Raw genomic sequence first — 23,028 nt, forward strand, 5'->3', positions numbered from 1 at the left:
CAAATGCCTCAAACCAAGAGGCCTACCGATGAAAAAGGCACTTCAAAGAGGAACAGCAAATTTTTGCATGAATCACTGCCAGTGGAGAAATGAAGGTTGATCACCAGTCTGGTTCTAACTGGTAGAAACAATTTCATATTGTTATCGGTCTCACCAATTTTTGGATTAATTGCTTTTAAACGATATACTCAAAATAGTGTTTCAGCATTCTAGAAAAAGACCTTCATCTGGCAGTTCATTTACTTAATAAATAACACATCCACAAATTGCTACTTCTCATGCGTGGCCACAATGTCGCCGGACAGCATTGTCAGACTACAATGTTGGCAATAACCAACTTTTACAGTCTGTACCTCAATTGTCCATGACAGTGGTTGGATTGTTTCAGTTGTCAACAGTAAGTGTGTTAAGCAGTTGGTTTTGGGAGTGCAAGGTCCAAGGATCACTTTTTTCCCTTCCCACATAATTATTATGACTGTCCAAACCATCATTACTGAATCATTAATTTATTATTTTCACAGTCTTTATGCTGAAAAAAGAAGAAAAAAGGTTCATAATAAGAACAAAAAATGTATATGCAACTTCCAATTAATTCAGTACAGTCATTTTATTTATATTATTTTCTCTACATATGGCAAGTAAAATGTGCAACCTATGGAGCACTGTATGAATCAGGAGGATACTGATCATGAGAACATTAATTATTGTGAGGTGTAGCAACTGTAATGAGTGTCAAATATTTGCATGTGTATGGCTTTTTCAGTGTGTTACATTCGTAAGCAGTTCTCGGTCATCACACATGTTGTTGTGGTCTTCAGTCCTGAGACTGGTTTGATGCAGCTCTCCATGCTACTCTATCCTGTGCAAGGTTCTTCATCTCCCAGTACCTACTGCAACATACATCCTTCTGAATCTGCTTAGTGTATTCATATCTTGGCCTCCCTCTACGATTTTTACCCTCCATGCTGCCCTCCAATACTAAATTGGTGATCCCTTGATGCCTCAGAACATGTCCTACCAACCGATCCCTTCTTCTGGTCAAGTTGTGCCACAAACTTCTCTTCTCCCCAATCCTATTCAATACGTCCTCATTAGTTCCTTCATCACACATACCTGTTGTTAAAATTATGTGGGAAGTGATAGTTGATCCACAGACCTCACACTTATGAAACTAGACGCTTACTCACCTGGCTACAGAATCCTCGATTACGTTTCACCATACGAATTGTGTAACCACACGTAAAATGTTCAAATTCGATTATCTCAAAAACGGTTGCATGTTGTGTCTTACTATTTGCATATGTTGAAGTCCTAGTCAAGCTCTACACAGCCTGCCAATACAAATCACATCGGTGAGAGGAAGTTTGCCCTTGCGAGCTAGATAGCATTGTGAAGATAAGACATCACCCAGTTTAACCGATCTAAGTCAAATTGGTCGAGATAGGTGGCAGCATAGTTGAGACTGACAGGAGCATCAGAAGAAAAAAAATAATTTCATTACTGTTCAGACACCCCTCATAGTGAGTGATACTTCCTCCTCAGCAGGGATCTCTCCAGCACCGATACGAGACACTTACCAAGCAAGTCAGCATCTGCCAATAGTTAATCTCGAGAGTGGTGAGGTGTGGGCAGCTTCTAGACAGAGCCTGGAAGACACCAGGTGAGACTTCTTTTTCAAGGATCACAGTCCGCAGCTGTGGCACTGCAGAAAATGTCGCAATAGCCTCCTCTTCACTCGTTTCCTGTCTGTGCCGAGAGTAGTAGATTTGATTTTAGTTTCATTTGCACAAGCACAACATTTTCAGCAATAAAATCACATAACTGCAAATGTAGCTTTACTGACACAGTAGTGTCCACTGCATGTTCATAACAGTATGAGTGGGAAATTAAGATATCTTCACTTTCAAAGCAGCATAATTAACCGATTCACAATGGTTCAGGTGACCTGATGACCATACAAGTATACTTCTGTTAACAACTTCGTTCCTTTCACAACCTAATTCAGGAAGCAGTCTCACAAGAAGATATTTGGAGACACTTTCACAATTTACTCTATAAAAGAAGTTTTTCCACTGGTTATTCAGTGTTTATTACAACCAACCCTTGACATAGATGCAGTGCATAAAATTCTGCCTCACCGTCTCTCTCTCTCTCTCTCTCTCTCTCTCTCTCTCTCTCTCTCTCTCCTTCTTCTTCTTTTTTCACAATGTTTCGTAGCTACCAGTCCATTTTCAAATAGCATCTTACAAAATTACACCAGCAAAATGTAGCATAAAAAAGATAATTCTAACACACAGTTACCATATTTACTCGAATCTAAGCCGCACTCAAATCTAAGCCACACATGAAAAATGAGACTCGAAATCAAGGACAAAAAAATTTCCCGAATCTAAGCCGCACCTGAAATTTGAGACTCAAAATTCAAGGGGAGAGAAAAGTTTTAGGCCGCACCTCCAAATCGATACAAAGTTGGTCCATTGAAATATGAGACACAATTTAGGTCAAATGAATGGCGATACAGCTACAGTAGTTTGGTTCAAGTCGTAAGCTTAGCAGTTAAGCTTTACTAGATAGCCACTGCTATGCATCAGGCGCTCCGTCCGTATTTATATGGGTACCCTTCCTTTTTCACGTGCTTCGTCTGGTTTGAATTGATTGCTTATTTTTCTTTGATCTGATAAGTGCCGTTCTTTTTGTTATAGGTGTTTACGTCAATCTAAGCTGAAAATGCATTATTGTACTGTGTCATGCATTCATCTACATCTACATCTACATCCATACTCCGCAAGCCACCTGACGGTGTGTTGCGGAGGGTACCTTGAGTACCTCTATCAGTTCTCCCTTCTATTCCAGTCTCGTATTGTTCATGGAAAGAAGGATTGTCAGTATGCTTCTGTGTGGGCACTAATCTCTCTGATTTTACCGTCATGGTCTCTTCGCGAGATATACGTAGGAGGGAGCAATATACTGCTTGACTCTTCGGTGAAGGCATGTTCTCGAAACTTCAACAAAAGCCCGTACCGAGCTACTGAGCATCTCTCCTGCACAGTCTTCCACTGGAGTTTATCCATCATCTCTGTAACGCTTTCGCGATTACTAAATTATCCTGTAACGAAGCGTGCTGCTCTCCGTTGGATCTTCTCTATCTCTGCATTGTTTGTCACATTCTGATAATGAGTGTTAACGGGCTGTCACAGCTCACGGCATGGCTTGCTTTTGTGCACGCTACCGCCGCTTACAATTAAAAAAGAGAGAGAGAGAGAGAGAGAGAGAGAGAGAGAGAGAGAGAGAGAAATCGTCTCATTAGCGAAACAATGGCAAGAGACTGCTATTTGTTGTTACTTACACTGCTGCTTTCTTTGATAATGATCAACAAGAACTAAATAATAGACTGCGAATGATAGAAGATGTTCTGAACGAGACTTTAGTGAAAATTTTTCTCCGTTTGAAAATCTTTGCAGACGCCTCTTTAGTACATTACATTCCGCACAGAAATTAGGGTCATCTTAGATTTAAAAATCTAGTCAATTGCCATGCTTCATTTCTGACTGTATCACTATTAGGCATAAGAATAATATGGATATAAACATGACACGATATGTATATTCTTCCGCGTTTGCTGTTGTCTCACTCTAGTTTCATAGTTTATTAGGCAGACAGGATTTAAATGAGATAGCAGCAAACACGAAAGAATACATGGCAAAATGTTTATATTCGTATTATTCTTATGGTGAAGAGAATGCTGCATGTGATTCACAATTCAAAAAGTTCCTATTAGCAACCATCTCTTCTCACAGGCAGGAAAAAATTCAGAACGTAGAGTTGGCCATATTGACAAATATCCCAAACAGTCTTGCCAGTCGGATTTTCGTAGTAAATTGAAATGCTGCTACATTCAAAGATGACCGATACGGAATTTGTATTTACTTCGTTGAATAATGTATGAAAATGCAGTGGTGGAAACTCGGGGTGGAGAAAAAAGCTCGTCTTCCACCTTTTTTTTAATTTATTTACTGACGCAGAGATTTTGCCTGCAAAACATGCCTGTGTAGCGCTACATATATTCGACAGCAGAAGTTAGTTGTGGCGACACCTACCAACATTTTTCAGAACTTCTGCCTACTTTGCACTCGATTATAAGCTGCAGGCGGTTTTTTGGATTACAAAAACCGGAAAAAGCGTGCGGCTTAGATTCGAGTAAATACGGTATTCAAAGACATTTATGTACTAGGCTTTAAAAAAATCAGCAATAACCATGTGTTGTCCAGTACTAAAAAATTCAAACTGGATCATATTTAGTGGTGACATACTAAACATATAACATTCAGTCTAAAGATTTTTAGAACATACTTTTTTTTTTTTTTCATTTCAGGTAGTTGGCAATGTTATTATTTATCTTTTGAAACACTGTTACTGGGAAGCAGAGATTAAAAAATTAGAATAAAAGTGTTTAAATACAAACTGTCTAGAACAGAATGCATGTTGCCAAAATAGGAAATTTATGAATCAGGTGACGGGTCTCAATTGTCGAACAATCCTCATCCGAACCTTAAAACCGTGTGAAAATACTAATATAGAGTTTCAGAGGACAAGATTTAGGCATGAATATAAATTACATAAAAAAATTTAAAATATGATTCCGTATTTACTGATGATGACAACTGGAGAATGGGGCTAGGAGCAGCCCGTTATGTAGCAACGATAAAAACAGCCGACCACCACCACCACCACCACCACCACCACCACCACAACCACCACCACCCCACAGCTGCTTGCAGGTCAATAGCAGGGGCTCTGCTTGCTTTGGTTAAATAAGATTGTGGAAGTTATGTGATCAACCACTTTTTAATACTTATAACATATAATTTGTATTTTGTAAGGACATAAAATACACAATGGACTGACACTTATCAATGTGTGGTTCTAATTATATGCAAAACAAAGAAACAAACAAAAAAACAATGAGAATTCAGTGGCTGCCACCTTCTCTCTCTAATACTCATTTTTCTTTCCCTATCAATCCTAGCAATAATCATAACATTATATCATCTTATTTATGTACTATACCAAAACTACCAAACTAGGGTTTTGGTAGAGTGCAACTCCGCTACAAACACATTTCGATTTGCAACTTCTTGATCCTTGTAACTAAATACAATTTCATTACCAGGAGGACAAGCCTCCCTCATTTGTGAGGATGAGTGTGTGTGAGTACTCCCAGACGGCACACCCATCATGCTAATAGTCTATAAGTTTGGGTTCAAGGATTCCATCTCAGTCCTGTGAGCAGCCAGGGAAATAAAGGTCCACTCACACAGAGCCCCACTTGCCTTAGTAAAACTTATACAACAAGTGTGCGAAGTTGCTCAAAGGTTGCCTACAAACAACTGTTCCACCTCCAGAGCCACTCATCTCACGGGCACACGGCACACCTTGAGACTGAGTATTTCTTTCATAGGGGTTTTGACCATCCTCTCAATCAGGATGACTAAGCCGAGATCACCAGTCCCTGTGGGACACAACACTCCGCTGTTGTGGCACACAGTGGTTCCCAAACTTTGCCCAGAGTTTATGATTATGTAGGACTGGTGATGCTTACCAGTCCCTAGCTGAGGAAACTCATGTTTGTCAAACCCGTACCTGACAAGTGAATGCTGAGCTGCCCGAGGTGCTTGCCATTTAGCATGACACATGCTTATTTAGATTTAGATTCAAATTTAGATTTAGGAACCAGGTTTTAAATTGTAAAACATTTCCTGGGGCAGATGTGGATTCTGACCACAATCTATTGGTTATGAACTGCAGATTGAAACTGAAGAAACTGCAAAAAGGTGGGAATTTAAGGAGATGGGACCTGGATAAACTGAATGAACCAGAGGTTGTAGAGAGTTTCAGGGAGAGCATAAGGGAACAATTGACAGGTATGGGGGAAAGAAATACAGTAGAAGAAGAATGGGTAGCTCTGACGGATGAAGTAGTGAAGGCAGCAGACGATCAAGAAGGTAAAAAGACGAGGGCTAATAGAAATCCTTGGGTAACAGAAGAAATATTGAATTTAGTTGATGAAAGGAGAAAATATAAAAATGCAGTAAATGAAGCAGGCAAAAAGGAATACAAACGTCTCAAAAATGAGATCAACAGGAAGTGCAAAATGGCTAAGCAGGGATGGCTAGAGGACAAATGTAAGGTTGTAGAGGCTTGTCTCACTAGGGGTAAGATAGATACTGCCTACAGGAAAATTAAAGACACCTTTGGAGAGAAGAGAACCACTTGTATGAATATCAAGAGCTCAGATGGCAACCCAGTTCTAAGCAAAGAAGGGAAAGCAGAAAGGTGGAAGGAGTATATAGAGGGTTTATACAAGGGCGATGTACTTGAGGACAATATTATGGAAATGGAAGAGGATGTAGATGAAGACGAAATGGGAGATAAGATACTGCGTGAAGAGTTTGACAGAGCACTGAAAGACCTGAGTTGAAACAAGGCCCCAGGAGTAGACAACATTCCATTAGAACTACTGATGGCCTCGAGAGAGCCAGTCATGACAAAACTCTACCATCTGGTGAGCACGATGTATGAGACAGGCAAAATACCCTCAGACTTCAAGAAGAATATAATAATTCCAATCCCAAAGAAAGCAGGTGTTGACAGAGGTGAAAATTACCGAACTATCAGTTTAATAAGTCACAGCTGCAAAATACTAACGTGAATTCTTTACAGACGAATGGAAAAACTGGTACAAGCAGACCTCGGGGAAGATCAGTTTGGATTCCGTAGAAATGTTGGAACACGTGAGGCAATACTGACCTTACGACTTATCTTAGAAGAAAGATTAAGGAAAGGCAAACCTACGTTTCTAGCATTTGTAGACTTAGAGAAAGCTTTTGACAATGTTGACTGGAATACTCTCTTTCAAATTCTGAAAGTGGCAGGGGTAAAATACAGGGAGCGAAAGGCTATTTACAATTTGTACAGAAACCAGATGGCAGTTATAAGAGTCGAGGGGCATGAAAGGGAAGCAGTGGTTGGGAAAGGAGTGAGACAGGGTTGTAGCCTTTCCCCGATGTTATTCAATCTGTATATTGAGCAAGCAGTAAAGGAAACAAAAGAAAAATTCGGAGTAGGTATTAAAATTCATGGAGAACAAGTAAAAACTTTGAGGTTCGCCGATGACATTGTAATTCTGTCAGAGACAGCAAAGGACTTGGAAGAGCAGTTGAACGGAATGGGCAGTGTCTTGAAAGGAGGATATAAGATGAACATCAACAAAAGCAAAACGAGGATAATGGAATGTAGTCAAATTAAGTCGGGTGATGCTGAGGGAATTAGATTAGGAAATGAGACACTTAAAGTAGTAAAGGAGTTTTGCTATTTAGGGAGTAAAATAACTGATGAGGGTCGAAGTAGAGAGGATATAAAATGTAGACTGGCAATGGCAAGGAAAACGTTTCTCAAGAAGAGAAATTTGTTAACATTGAGTATAGATTTAAGTGTCAGGAAGTCGTTTCTGAAAGTATTTGTATGGAGTGTAACCATGTATGGAAGTGAAACATGGACGATAAATAGTTTGGACAAGAAGAGAATAGAATCTTTCGAAATGTGGTGCTACAGAAGAATGCTGAAGATAAGGTGGGTAGATCACGTAACTAATGAGGAGGTATTGAATAGGATTGGGGAGAAGAGAAGTTTGTGGCACAACTTGACTAGAAGAAGTGATCGGTTGGTAGGACATGTTTTGAGGCATCAAGGGACCACAAATTTATCATTGGAGGGCACCGTGGAGGGTAAAAATCGTAGAGGGAGACCAAGAGATGAATACACTAAGCAGATTCAGAAGGATGTAGGTTGCAGTAGGTACTGGGAGATGAAGAAGCTTGCACAGGATAGAGTAGCATGGAGAGCTGCATCAAACCAGTCTCAGGACTGAAGACCACAACAACAACAACAACAACAACAACAACTGAATGCCACAGTTGTGGAAGCACTAGCCTCAAGAGGAACCGTGATAATTTCATTGTCATCACAGGGTCAAGAGAAAACTGTGACATACTCAGTCACACAACTGGGATTTGAGTTAAGACAGACCTTTTTGAACTCAGTCCTTATCAGTATAATGTTCTGAATAATGAAGCACTTTTGTACAACATGGTCGCTTTAAACAAGAGAAGAATACACAATATGCTGCTTATGAGAAACATCATATTTATCTGAAGAACTGGATTTTGGATTGTATTCTTAACTTCCAACAGTAACTGCAGCACTCGAGGAAAGAAGTTCAATCAGAAGAGGTTGGCAAGTGTGCTGAAATAATGATGTGAGCCAGATCACATTGAAACAACTTCAATTTCCTGTTTCTTTTATTGCAAAATATTTCACATGATTTTATAAACTGTGAATCCATTTTTCTTCTTGCAAGAGTAATTTTTACATAGGTTATTCTAAAACAACTGTACTTTCCATGACGTAACCTTCTGATAGCATTATAACAACGGAACAACTCACTCACAAGCTGCCACGGTTTGGTCTTCATAAATTTTTCCTACGTGCACCTGAAACTTCTAGATGCTTGAACTTTTCTAATTACAATACTTTTCTATTAAGAATTCAGTTATAAATGGATTCTGCAATGGATGGTTCATCGATGGGATTGAAGGGACTGAACTATGAGGTGATCGGTCTGTTAATCCTTTGTGTGTCAAGCTGGAATAGTTCCCCAAGATGAATTACACCAAAGGCAAATTCCAATGGATTCGACTATATCTGGGAATTGACAGACCGATGAGATGGAAGCAAGCAGAAGTGAGAGAGGGATACAAGGGTTAGGTGGGGCAGCTGCCCATCCCAGAAAAAAGCTGGAGGTCCACAGCACGCATTATGCGACAGGAGAAACACCCTCTGCATCCGACTGGTGCTTCCACATCATTAGCACAATAAAAGTAGCTACACCGACAATGTAAAATCTCAGGACAGAGAACAATGATGACAAGTCTGTTAACCAGTGACAGATGTAAAAAAATAAGAAGAATTAAAAATATGGGAAGGGCAGCAAGCTGGAATCATCCACTGAGCAAGGGTAGCCATGGGTACCCCATGTCAGATCAGGTGACCGGGGCACCCTTCCAATCCTTCAGGCAGCTGACAAAACTAATGTGCCCTATGTCACAGACAGGAGTAGAAACCATTTACACCGGTAAAACTTGAAACCAATTCAGCAACTCTGGCATCATTCACTAGCACCAGAGAGAGCCTGTCAGGAAGGTCGGTCGATTGGCCGGTTCGGGGGAGAGGACCAAACAGTGGGGTCATCGATTCCATCAGATTAGGGAAGGATCGGCAAGGGAGTTGGCCGTGCCCTTTCACAGGAACCACCCTGGCATTTTTTTAAAGTGATTTCCTTAAATCATGGAAAACCTAAATCGTGATGGTCTGGCGCGGGTTTGAACCTGTCAGCAAGTTTAAGGTTATGCTATAAGGTGGCCAAATTATGGCAGTCCAGTAAGATGTGAGACAGGCAAAACATCGAGTAGGGTGGAACCTCACTATGTAGGGTGTGACCATAGGTCAGCCAAGTGTTGCCAATGTGAAGCCAACAGAGGACAGTAGATTCCCTGTGGTAAGCACAAAGAGAGGCTGCCACATGCTCATGGCCTCCTTTATTGTTAGCACTTTATCTGGTGAAACCAGGGCACACCAATCCGCATTCCAAGCCTCCAAGAATTGTCGGCATAGAGTCAACCAATTTCCCTGGGATCCCAGCATGACAAATTATCCGTACAAAAATGACCTGCCGTCCTTCATTGTGAAGGTCATAGCGGAGATCCTGGATAGTCTTAACCAATGGGTGTCGAGTATAACAAAAAGAATGACTTGCCAGTGAAAGAACAAGGTGGCTTAGGGCTCAAGCAATGGCCACCAATTCTGCAGTGAATACACAGCATCCATTTGGCAGAGAGGGTGGTTCACTGCATCTTGGATGTGGGAAGGCAAAGTGGTTTGTCTGTTGACCATAGAGATGGAAGTGGATACCACATCCTAGCCTGCAAATGAGTTGAGGACACCCAGAAACAGGCAGGTCTATTGAGTCTTTCAGTCTGAAGGAGTAGTCGAGGCAGATCTGAGGAGTGGGTACACACCATGGGGGCACTGACAACAGGTGACAGTGGGGGAAGGTCCAGTTCAGAGCAGATACCCTGAATGCAAACTGTGATCATGCCTTCAGACTGTGGCCTCTGTTGTGGAAGATAGGTCTCCCTACCAGGAAAAAGGAAACACTAGTGCAGATGCTCAGGGGACCAGCGATTGTGTATTGCTCAGTTGAGCGGCAGTTATCGGTGCCCGACCTGTAGGGGAGGGACGCCAGACCCTGTGAGTTGACTGTTTGTAAGGCCAGTCCGAAAAGCACCTGTCACAAGTTAGACCCCATAATGGTGTATCGGGTACAGCATCCGCAATGCTAAAGATGGTGCTGATCTATATACCACAATCCCATAACTGAGACACAACAGGATCAGAGATTTGTAGAGCTGCAAAAGTATAAAGTGTTCCGCACCCCAGATGGCATTGCTGAGGCAGTGAAAAGTGTTGAGGTGTGACCAGCACGTTTGCTTAAGCTGGCGAAGATGGGGAAGCCACGTTGAACGAGGTTCACAGACCGATCCCAAAAACTGATAAGACTCTACCACATTCAGGAATTGATCGTGGAGGTAGAGGTCTAGTTGGGGACGGACAGTACAATGGTGACATGTCCTCGTGATGGAATATCCAAAGCTGTGGGTGAGAGCCTACAACTGCACTTTTCATATGGCATCCTGCTGTCAGTGTTCTGCACTACTCACAGTTGAGGAGCAACAGTAGATGCAAAAGTCATCAGCATACAGGGAAGGTGATACTGTAGATTCCATAGTTGCAGCTAGACCATTGACAGCCACTAGAAAAATGATAACTCTCAATACAGAGCCCTGTCAGACACCATTCTCTTGTATATGGTGAATACTGTGGGAAGCACCAACTTGAACCTGGAAATTACAGCAAGACAAGAAGTTCTGGATAAAAAATGGGAATTGGCCCTGGAGACCTCACTCATGGAGGGTAATGAGGATGTGGTGATGCAACTTAATTGTCTTAAGCTCTATGCGAGTAAAAAAAAAAAACACCTGCAATAAGATGGTGATCACTAAATCACTTTTACTTGCTCAAAAAAGTTTCCCAGTTGTATGTGAAACCAATGTCTACAAGTTTCTGAAACAAGATGATGTTCAGCTACCAGGAGTCATTCCTCGAAGAATGTTCTGTAGCAGTTTATACCTGCTACCCATTCTCAGTAAATAATTGAGACCTTGTGGTTTTCTGCTTTCTGCTGTGTCCTCGTTAGTTTCACGAAAGTAGGTGTGGTGGAGGAAACAAAGCACAATTACTTGAAACTACTGAAACTATGTTTATCAATCACCAAACATACATATTCTACCACTTTGTAACACATGCCTCATACCTCCAATGCACATAACTGACAGTGCAGTTTTTACATATTATATTGCTGTCAGGTGGATAACTCAGATACATGCAAGTATATTCTGTATTCACATATCTTTTTGCATTTTTGACACTGCCGGAAACACAGTAAAAAACACTGTGAACTGAAGCCATAACATTACTGGAAACTTTTAGAACACAGAGTCATGTGGAATTTGCAATCGCAAGGAGGACAGCAGTTAAGAGCGAAATAGTTTTACACCAAATTCATCTGGGTACAGTTGCTACTACTAGACAGTGTACATTACTTTTTCAGGTTTTCTTCAGACTGATACACCCGTCTGTGAGGTGGGGCACAATCCAAGTTCAGTTTGTGAGTATCGTAAAGAGAAGGTTCTGGGTGGAACTTACACAACCTGCTCCTTTGTGGACATAAAGGCAAATTTTTGCATATAGTTTTCCTTGGCTATCTTCAATATCTCTTATTCTGAGGCACTCGTGTCTCCTGACAAACTACAAATGCCACATGTTGTACTCTTACAGTAACGTGTTTCTTCCTGGAGGGCAGCAACGACTGAGGACACCTGCCCTTCCCTGACAGTTCCTAGATACAATTTCTATGATGATGAAGTATCATTATTTTCTTTGAACTTGATATTTGCAGTGTCAGACAGAGAGATCTTTCAGTCGACAGGAAGTGACGGCAGGAAAATATCCACTGTTTTGTGATGATATCTTAAGTTCTTTATTGCAAAATTAAATAAGAAAGATATTCATTGTAAACAAACTTCGTTGTGTACAATGGGGGAAAGCCAATACCTGCCTGTCAGCTGAAAGATACAGATCTGTCACTGAATTGTATCAAAGTTGTCGGTAGCAATTCTCTGTATTGGAACTTAATAAACTCTGATTCAACATGAAACTACTCAAGGAAAAGAACTGAGAAGACTATTTCCAAAGAAGTATACTCATTTTAGACAGCTAAAAATTTATTTACTGGCATGTGAAGAGAAAATAAACAGAAATTTATATAAAAAGATTGATCTGAACTTTTTCAGATAGAGTTATCCAAAATGACCATGTTATAAGAAATTAGTCTTTTTCAGATGTCTTCTTTCTTCTACATCAAACAGCTCAAATGTCCAAGAACAGAAAGAACGCAAAGAACCTACAACAATTTATTTCAGATATATTAATCTCAGTGTTGAGATACCTTGCACAACTTACAGCAGTGAAGTAGTACATCACGCACATGATCACTGAAGCTCCAAGAACCAATATTAATTCAATATAAATATGTAAGGAGAGAATGAATGTTGATTCAGTTGATGAAAACATGATAAACTTCATTTTTTAAACTTCCAGCCAGATTAAAATTGTCTGCCTGATAGCTTCTCAAATCCTTGTCCCAGTCTTGCCCTCAAAGCTTTAGTCTCGCCAGTACATCACCATGTAATTTCCAGATTTCATAATAGCTCTCCTGCATTACTTGTGGAAATTGAAACATTCCCTCTATCCTGTGGCTAAGACACTTCTCTGTGGCATTCTTTCTTCCCAGGCTGTTAGTCCTACAATGAATGCAGGGCAGTTTTGTGGACTTGCAAAGTAGGAGAGAAGCCCTGTTGGAAGCAAAGTTTTGGAGACAGGTCGGGAAGAGGTCTTGTTCACAGTGAAGTTGTAGGGATAGGTTATTAATCATGCCCAGTAGCTCAGTCGGTAAGGGAACTGTCCACAAAAGCAAGGTTCTGGGTTCAGTTCCTGCTCTGGTGCATAATTTTAGTCTGCCAGGAAGCTCCAAAACAACACAGACTCTCTACAACATCTTTTCGGTGTTCAGACTGCATCAAACTGGAGTTATAACTTGAGCTTTTCCAAAAAGTCACACAATCTTCTTCATCAGCTCCTCAATCACGGCCTGTCGAAGGAGTAGTAGGTGTACCACCACATTACCATTTTCCTGCATTTGTGCACACGACTCCTGTTCTCTGGGTGACATCACCTGGCCGATGATGAGTTCGGCACAAATGCAATAAAGGAAGCGGATATTACTCCCAGCAGAGAGTCCTCTCCTGACGAAGAAGACAGTGCTAATATTTGAAAGCTCAAATTTTAACACCAATCTGATGTGGTCTGAACAGTGAGGTGATTTGATACAGAAATGCCACCACAATAGACATCAATGTTGCAGCACAGACTCAGCTTCACAAGGCTCATTCTGAACTCATCACTGTCTGCAAGTGACACCAAATCGTAGCTTCTTACCTGACAATGTACTTCTCATGAAGCCACAAATGAGCGTCCTGGGCCAGAATCCTCCAGCGAGTGCACACATTCCGTAAAACTTTAATGTTTTCACTGAAGCTCACATATGAGAAAATCTCCAGCATCAGTTCATCTGGCAGGTCATCTACTGTGGTGCCTCTGCAATCCAGTTTCGAAGCACTACTGGCCGCTCTTAAACGACTGTCTCCTTCCGAATGTCTTCTGTCATTCAGTTCGAGGTCTGAAACCAGTGCCACACCTGATATGTTATCCCCATCTGCAGTAGATGTAGGAGAGACATTGCTGTTAAACATTGTATCGGCATCCTCTGATATTTTCAAAGGTATAGTAGGAGACCTTGTGGCCATGACCTGTAACAACCAAAACAGATTTCACAAACATGTTGAATTACTTCATATTTTAGAAAAGTAAACAAAAAAATGGTTCAAATGGCTCTGAGCACTATGGGACTTAACTTCTAAGGTCATCAGTCCCCTAGAACTTAGAACTACTTAAACCTAACTAACCTAAGGGCATCACACACATCCATGCCCGAGGCAGGGTTCGAACCTGCAACAGTAGTGGTCGCACGGTTCCAGACTGTAGTGCCTAGAACCGCTCGGCCACCCTGGCCAGCAAAAGTAAACACAAACTCTGTGCAACACAATTGAAAATGAGGTGGTATTTAATCCATTCAAAATAAATATTCAGTGGTACAGATTACACTGATAGGAGACACCATTTTCCTTCCTGCCATACAGTGAGGACTTAACGGTGAAAGCATAATTTATCTCCAAAGTTGATTTATTTACCAAGCATATAAGGTTGACTAATATTTGCTGTGAGGCTCTGACCCCAAGCATTCAGTTCATTCATTATGTTCTGCAGATCTCATCAAAAAGGAGAACATCACAGATGTGGGATGAGCCAGGCTATGTATTAACAAAATACAAAGAAAGTGTACAAAATTAATTTGTGTACTGTATTAACAGCAAAGTATCACTATGCTGCTTACTGCTACTGATGCTGATGCCAGCTAAACTCGATTAAGTAAATTAGCAAGAAAGCTCTACTTTGAAAGCGGCTGCTGCCTCCTCACTTATACATAATGGCTCCCTTTTATCTCCTACTGAGAGCTTATCAACTATCTTATTATACCAGGAATTCTGAAAAATATAGTTATCTGAATCTGTAAATAATCAGTCATGTTTAAGCGCTTCTTGTCATGCACCTTAACAATCACTGCTGTTTGCCCTGTAGCTAATGGAACATTTCTAGCCTAGATTATAAAAAAGTGTAATTAATGAGGTATGCTTTTAATTTTATTTTGAATTGGTTGCTATTCCCAATTTATTCCTTTATGTTAGATGTGTGCTTGATGGTTGTCTTACTACCAGTGCACAAGGCTTCTCACGAATCTTATTCCAGAAAGCAACGTCCACATGAAAATTATTTTTGTCTTGGATTTTGATTGTGTACATCACATTTCTGTATTCAATGTCAGAAACAACCATTAAAGAGTGAATGCACGGGGAAGTGAGTGCAACAATTCAAACATCTGTCAACAGGCTTCTGCAAGATGTGAGGTTATCTACTCCACACTATAATCTTACCGTTAGTATCTCCTGAATAAACATTATATTTATTTCAGGCGCACCATCCAATAAGATAAATGGAAAAAATAAGCAAAATATGCCAGCACTTTTGCCCTTATTTCATTTATGCATTTATTTACTCATATATTTATCACACCAGGCAACTTTGGGGCCTTCATGCCCTCACTACTATCTGACCAGTCATCCACGGCATTACAACATGTGTTAGCAGTACAATATGTGTAGCACGAGCAGTAAATAATAACAGTAATAATAATAATCAATATATATGGAATTCCAGAAATTTCAGTTGTGTTAACATTGTGTTGATGTTTCCTGATTACATTCTTGTAAGATGCCAATAATGACATCTAGCAGAAATGGCAGCACTGGCGCTTGTGCCGGGTGACTCGGGGCATGTTGTACTGGTACCAATCGGGACTACTGACAGTTGGCTCTTCACAACGTCAGGGCTGCAGCTCACAGGACTGCAAGGGGAGGATGGGTGAGCAAATTAGGAGAGCACAGTAGGTGGAACTCAGGTCACGCATGTCACTGTTTGGAGGAATGGGTATTTTTTTTTTTAAAAAAAAAAAAAAAAAAAAAAAAAAAAAAAAAAAAAAAAAAAAAACCCAAAAGGTGCCTCTGCTTGAAAAATTTGACAATTAACTTAAAAACTTCTACAGTCAGCTCACAAAAGATAGACTCCATCACAGCACAAAGCTTGTTTGTTAAAAATCAGAATCAGACAGGGGACACAAGGTTACACAATATTGGAATTCATACAGCTCAAAAAATCTTTCTTCAGAATATTCAGACAATAAATAATAAAATACAGCAATTTTAGATTGAACTTAAGTCCTTAATATATACAGTAATTTGCATCACAAACACAAGCACAGAGATCCAGAAATCCAACATCAAGTAACATCATCCTGATATGAAAGGATAAGCTCTTGTTATTGGACTTCTTTAAAATGGAGAGGATCATGCACATATCTCAGAAAGGCTTCACAATTCAAACCCAGACATGACATTACCACAGCTAGTGATGAGACATTTTGAAATTTCAAGTATTGAACTACCAAACGATGGGAAAAAAAGGAATAACCATTCTTTGTGTGTACAGATAACCTAAAATAGTAATCAATCATGTTGTTGCAAGTTACAAGCAGAGATGGGGAACACAGTGTTGTACATGCGAAAGATTTTAGATGCTGATCATTATAAAAGCTGTCTCGCAAAAGCTCATCAGACTATACATGTACAAAAGACCTTTTTGGGGGGGCTTTCATTTTTCAAGAGCATTTTTGGACCAAAGCGGGGCTGAAGTTTATACACATAACAATGCAGATGTAAAATTCTTTAAGTTCTGTAATATTTAAATTAATTTTCGAAAGTATCCACATTGGCTGCAATGGCCAGTAAATAGAAAGTAAATAACTGCAGGTATAGGGAAGTCCTCTCTTACCAGAAATATATATGTTCCATAAAGGAAATCCCACCACATTGCAAATAGACAAGAGAAAGATTTCCTACAAACACACTGTGATACTTTGTAGATGTTCATGCACAATTACACCAAGAACTTTGGATAAGGTAACTGGATATCAAAGATTATTGGAGGAATCACTTCACAAAAAGGTCCAGTGACAAACTTTTGTTGTCATATGAGGATTGTCTGCAACTTCTCAGCATTTAGTTTACAACCAAAGTTTTGTACCCATTGTGAAAATGAACAAAAGTCTTCCATCATAACTGATATACCAGCAGCAATGTTGTTATGACTGGCACAAAGATATTACTAGATGTTGTCGACATAGAAGTAGTAGTTACAAAAACGTTGCACAGATGCAAAATCATTGATGTACAGTAAGGAAAGTAAGTGATACTAACAGAACCCCAGAGAACTCAGCAAATATGTTCCCATGACATCTTCTCTGATCCACTAAGGATTTACTGATATTTGTCAAACCACAGTACTTCTCTCTTTCATAAATTCAGCTGCTTCATTTTCATAATACACAGAAATCAACATTATCAAAGGCTCTGCTGAGGTCAAGCAACAGTCTGGCTGTCATGGCATACTGAGGTTCCTGATGCCCTAGGGAAATTTTATTTCATGAAGCTTTAATGAAAATGTACCTGTTAGTCGTATTTACTTAACCTTCGAGTGGGCGGGCCTACGTATAAAGTGCGCCAACCACAAATAAAAGTGTTTTGCACCATTCCAATGTTGTTTCGCAATGGCAAGCCCATGCCTATTCCTTCATTATTGGTTGTTCAGCTAACAAAGTGATAAATTGTATTGTCATACGTCCAAGTAAGCAGCAGCAATATATAATAAAGAGTGAGCTAGGTGGGAAAAAAATTTACGTTCTGTATGAAAAAAAGACCCAGATTATGAGCTAGCAGCAAAATAATACAATGAAGCAGTTGTCTATGAGAGAATTAGTAACTGAATAAGTGATTGGCTGGGATCTGATGCAACTGTGCTGTTTAATGCTTCAAATGGGTTATTACTGTGGAGTAATACTTGTCCGTGTCATCAGTGACTCAATCAAAGCAGCGTCTTAGGCAATATTACATAAGTTTATTTTATCACTGTTTAATTAAACTAAGATTAAAGTCTTGAGTTTGCCCATACATGTTTACCATGGTAACATAACGAAATCTACTCTTTACACGTATACAAAGTACACCACGCACTCACTCATGGGTTCGTGTGGCACACAGACAAAATTTTCCCTGAGTTATGTTTAACACATGTGGCAGTCAAGTTGTTAAAATGATTGTTTTACACCTGTCCAAAAGTATGTTTGATTTTGTCAGTCACACTGATTAATGTAGTTGATTTACTACGTTCATTTCCAAAGCCTGCTTGATATTTATCGCGGTTGTTTTAAGGTAATCTGTCAGCTGGTCATGAAGAATGTACTCTGAGGCTCAAATACTGCATGCAATATGCTACTCTGTCTATAGGTGCCTTGTATTTTTGGATTATGATTCCTGGGTATTGGCTGAACTAAATTTTACTTCCACTCAGCAGTATATGTACCACAAATATGAGGCATACTGAAGGTGTTTCTAAGAACTGGAATAATATATCAACATTGTTCCTAATCATACCTATACACGCTCCCTATACACGCAATAATATGTGGAAAGTTCAATACAGAGATGCAATAAGCTATCTTAATCATCTATAATGATGGGAAGTCACAGCTGTTCTATACAAATAGTGCTTTACAAAAAATTGACTACTGTTTACAAGAATACTGCTGTAAGCACTTAGCTACCCCCCCCCCCCCCCCCCAAGCTCAAACTATTACTTGTGAAGACGAGAGTTGACACTTTTACAGTCAAAGATCCATTAAAACAAACCCCCACATAACTATCATTTCTACAACAGTTTTTTAATCTTCAAAATGACAAAATTTATCAGCAGCCACGACTTTTAGAGATGTTCAAAGTACCAATGCTGCCTCAAGCTGCTGACTTCAAATGGTTCAAATGGCTCTAAGCACCATGGGACTTAACATCCTAGAGCATCAGTCCCCTGGACTTAGAACTACTTAAACCTAAATAACCTACGGACATCACACACATCCATGCCCGAGGCAGGATTCGAGCCTGCAACCATAGCAGCAGCGTGGTAGCAGACTGAAGCGACTAGAACCGCTCGACCACAGCGGCAGGCAGCTGCTAACTGATAACTAAGACTGCTTATGGGTAATTCTACCAAGTCAGAATCAGACTTTCAATACTCTGCTCCAAATATTGTCAGTGTCCGCAAATTAAAACTATTTTGTGCTCTGACAAAACTTCATAATCACTTTAGGGGGTGTATTTTTGAAACTAACATTTGTTGCAATACATACAGTGTCTGCACAAGTAAATCCAATGCATCTGTATTTGGGGTGGTTCGTGGGTGCTCTGTTTGCTGTCACAGTGGAATACTAATTAAAGTTGGTGGCAAATGATTTGAAAGTGTCAATTTCTATCACACCAATTTTTTGAACACTGAAGTTCATTAGGAGTGCTAGTTTTGATGGTTTATTACTTAATATTATTCAACACTGCTGCAGTCACATTTTCTAGGGTTTTAATTTTTTTAGCTTTATGTCTGTGTTTAGAATACTGATGGTAATGGAGTTTCAACTACAGACTACAACTTTTCTTCACAACCACGTAGAGGTCTCTTCCTGAACTACACTCTTTAACCACATGAATTATCCATTTCTTATTCTCGTTTATGTAACTTCTCTCAAACAACTATGATTGCATCACTGTTCATGATTCTGGGCCATCAGACTTTTATTCTGTGATCTATATTTAACTATTACACATATTTTACTGTGTACATTTGCCCATTACAATCAGATGAACTGTGGATGTGATGAGTCTAAAAACATATCCCACATGGCTGTTTTTCTGTGATTTACCTAAATCACTCAACCCAATGTGGGTATGTTTCCTTCTCCATCCCTGAAACATTCCAAGTATGTGCTCCATTTCTAATTACCCCAATGTAGACTGGACATTAAATACTCATCCACCCTCCTTCTATGGCTGTTGCATTAACTCCTTCCATTCCTGTTGGGAATTTTACATGGCAAATAATCCAGACCTAGTATTAATGCTTGATCACAGCTATCTGACAGGAAGTCATTTAATTTTCCATGAACAATGATGCTCCAACTATATTTGCATAACCTTATAAAAGCAGTCAGTAGCTGCTTTATGGACCTTCAGATATGTACTGTCGGTGGCATGTGATCTGTCAGTAGCAATCTCGTGTGCTTCCTGATCCAGTATTGATGCATGGCATTAAGAGATGTTCAAATAATATTTCACAATCCAAACATAATATTTCACAATCTAAAGTGGAACTTACACCATTTTATGCACATATAGACAATATTTACCTCTTTTTCTGCCCCCCCTTTTTTTTACTAATATACCATATAACTAGATCGTTTCTAATATTGAGTGTGAGTAGGTCGGAGTGTGAGTAGGTCGGGGCCCACATTTTGTTTAAATGTTGGCAGTTGTTACCCAAACATTGTATTGCTGAGAGAATTTATTTCTTGCGAACCGTAGACGGTAAACACACGCGTGCTACAGCAATCACAACAAACACAAATAGTAACCATTCAACTTCTGAAAGGCACGTTCCCAAAAGCCAACAACTCGTCGGAAAGTGACACCTGTCACCCAAGGTGCTTGGGTTAGGGTTTTAACATGCCCAAGTTGGGGAAATGCGGCGAAGTTTCTTAAGCATAATACCCCATTTTCATCGAAACATTTTTAAATAACAGAATCGTCCAATATTGAAATTAACACTACATTCCACTAGGCAACTTTGTCATTCTTAGTTAGCTATAACAACGCTAACCTGACTACCAAAACGTTTTGATAATTCTTAAAACTAATTTGGTTTCGGATTCTCAAGTAACCTACATTCAACCAGCGTACACTTGCCGTCTGTTATCTTATGACGCAATACAACTGCAAACTATCTAGAAATACTTTGTGCCACCTTGCAAAAGGTTTCACCATGCCGGAAAATGAACTTCGTGCTATCCTATACGTCATATTTTCGCAGAAATGATTCACTCTTGGTTCCCCTTGTTTTGTACCCCCCCCTCCCGCTGTCTTGGGAAAAAGTTGAAAATCAAACACAGTTGCCGACCAAAGCGCTAATCAGTGTTGCCACCTCTGTTACACGTCTTTCGGCAAAGTTGGTTAAGCCGAAAATTGCATGACTTTTGACAGTTCGTGGGATGGAGGTAATAAAAAAGGGAGGTGGCGCTTTAGACTTACGCTGTCATCCTGACTACATGGGGCTCCCAAAACCGGATTTGGTAAACCGATTTCCCAATTCCGCCTATGGGTGGTCGTCTTGTTTTGCAACAGCCAGAGTGGGCGGGGCCTGACGGCGTCTTTAAAGTTTAAACAGCCCGAAACATTAGCAGACTACCGTTTGCGATTGCTTCTTGTCCATTGCGTGCACACACAACAGCTGATTTAAATATTAAAAATTTCAGTCCGTACATGAATAACATAGTGTAAGGAAGGCAATTTCGAACGTTTTTCTGTTCTTGAACGTGTATTTGTTCCAGTAATAAGACACATATGGCTTCGTTGATGTAACTTGACTAACCAAGTATTATGTAATGTGAAAATGGTGGTTTTGTAATGCGTATTATTTCACTTTTATTATATTTGTATCAATAGCAAATGACGCTCGAACTCCAAAAACGGACTGATAACCTTGCAGTTTAGCATCTTTAATCTACAAACCAACCAACTCTGGAAGCAATGCTTGTTTCTGTACTACTACTACTGCATCTTGTTCGTCACATTTTCAGCTTTCAACTCATAGGCACACATTTTTAATGTTTACATTAGCAAAAAAAGAAACATAACTGAGTGTTCTTTGTTAGCCCATAAACTTGTGCAGTGAGGTAAGAATCAGGGCTTGCAATCTATCTTCTGTGTGGCAACTAGATGAAGAATTTACGAACTTCAGCATGCAACAGGTGAAGAATAGGTCCGCAGCTTGCCTTGTAATCGAAATAAATAATTGTTGCTCAGTCACGAGTTGCATTAGAAGAATCTGTTTTATATATCTTGATGGTGACTAGTTTTGTGTACATTATTTCAAAGTGAATGATTACTTAAATTTCTTTTGCATAGATATGTACCTTCCTGCATAATATTGTTCTTGTTTTATTAGATTGTCAGGCATTAGTCTCACTGTAGTTTAGATGTCTTCTCACTTTGAAATCTTACATATGGGGCATGATTCAGTGTGTGGCCAAGTATAGCATTTTACATGGTAAAAAAGGACATTTTTTAAACATCTTCCAGAATTGTGAAATGCTATAAATGCAAGTAAGGGAATGATCTAAATCGCTTAAGACCCCGTAAAATGGATATTTTGCTTTAACATGTTTCTAAGTAGGCCTAAGTTTTTTTAGTAATGATAGTCTAACCTGTGTAAGATGTAGGCCTACCTTTCCAACAGTAGCGTATTTGCCTTTTTTTCCGCAGTAACTCTCACTAGTAACATTGCGAGTTTTTCAAGAGTACCCAAATCTAGTTCAGTTGGAATGTATGCCTACTTTGATCATCTGCTTGATTTTACTTTTGAGTTTCATTCTGAGTATTTCAAAGTATATAAGCCTAAACAATGCTATGTGATATACCAATAGTTAGTGAGTTTCATGTTCAAAGTATCAATTGCGCGATAAACCATAATGATGTGTACTGAGTCTTGTATATTGACATCACCCTTTTGTAAATATGCCTCCGTGCTCATCATTTATTAGTTTTTTCATTTCCTAACTAAAGACAGACATACATTAGTCAGTAATTCCTGCCCATCACCATTTACCCATTACAGTAATAGATAATCTGCAGAATAGGAGGAGTTGTCAAAGAGAAACATTTTCGGTTTATTTTCACTTTTTGCTGTGCTGTCTGTCAGTTTTCCAGTTTTAATCTACAGTTCATAACCAGTAATTTGTCGTCCAAATCCACATCTACCCCTGGAAATATCTCACAATTCAAAATTTGGTTCTTATGTCTTTGTCTTACCACTATATAATCAATCTGAAGCCTTCCGGTGCCTCCAGGCCTCATATGTATACAACCTTCTTTTATGATTCTTAAAAGAAATTTAGCAATAATTTAA

General features: G+C 39.6%; 1 protein-coding gene across 5 annotated transcripts in view; it reads right to left on the reverse strand.

The window, feature by feature from the left end:
* LOC124717087 (F-box/LRR-repeat protein 17-like) overlaps positions 1-20,973 on the reverse strand; it is a 70,014-nt gene extending 49,041 nt beyond the window's left edge. For 3 of the 5 annotated variants that reach the window (XM_047243788.1, XM_047243789.1, XM_047243785.1), the window contains exons 1-3: positions 20,790-20,957; positions 13,732-14,102; positions 1,578-1,746 (exon numbers count right to left, since the gene is read on the reverse strand). In XM_047243788.1, coding sequence (XP_047099744.1) covers positions 1,578-1,746; positions 13,732-14,099 — 537 coding nt within the window. In that variant the 5' untranslated portion in view covers positions 14,100-14,102; positions 20,790-20,957. Of the gene's footprint in view, positions 1-1,577; positions 1,747-13,731; positions 14,103-20,789 lie in introns of all 5 variants that reach the window. The other 2 variants (XM_047243787.1, XM_047243786.1) reach the window with 2 other exon arrangements.
* Between the last annotated feature and the right edge of the window lie 2,055 nt (positions 20,974-23,028).

Source organism: Schistocerca piceifrons, chromosome 9 (assembly GCF_021461385.2).
Source record: "Schistocerca piceifrons isolate TAMUIC-IGC-003096 chromosome 9, iqSchPice1.1, whole genome shotgun sequence".
In the NCBI taxonomy this organism is placed as follows: domain Eukaryota; kingdom Metazoa; phylum Arthropoda; class Insecta; order Orthoptera; family Acrididae; genus Schistocerca; species Schistocerca piceifrons.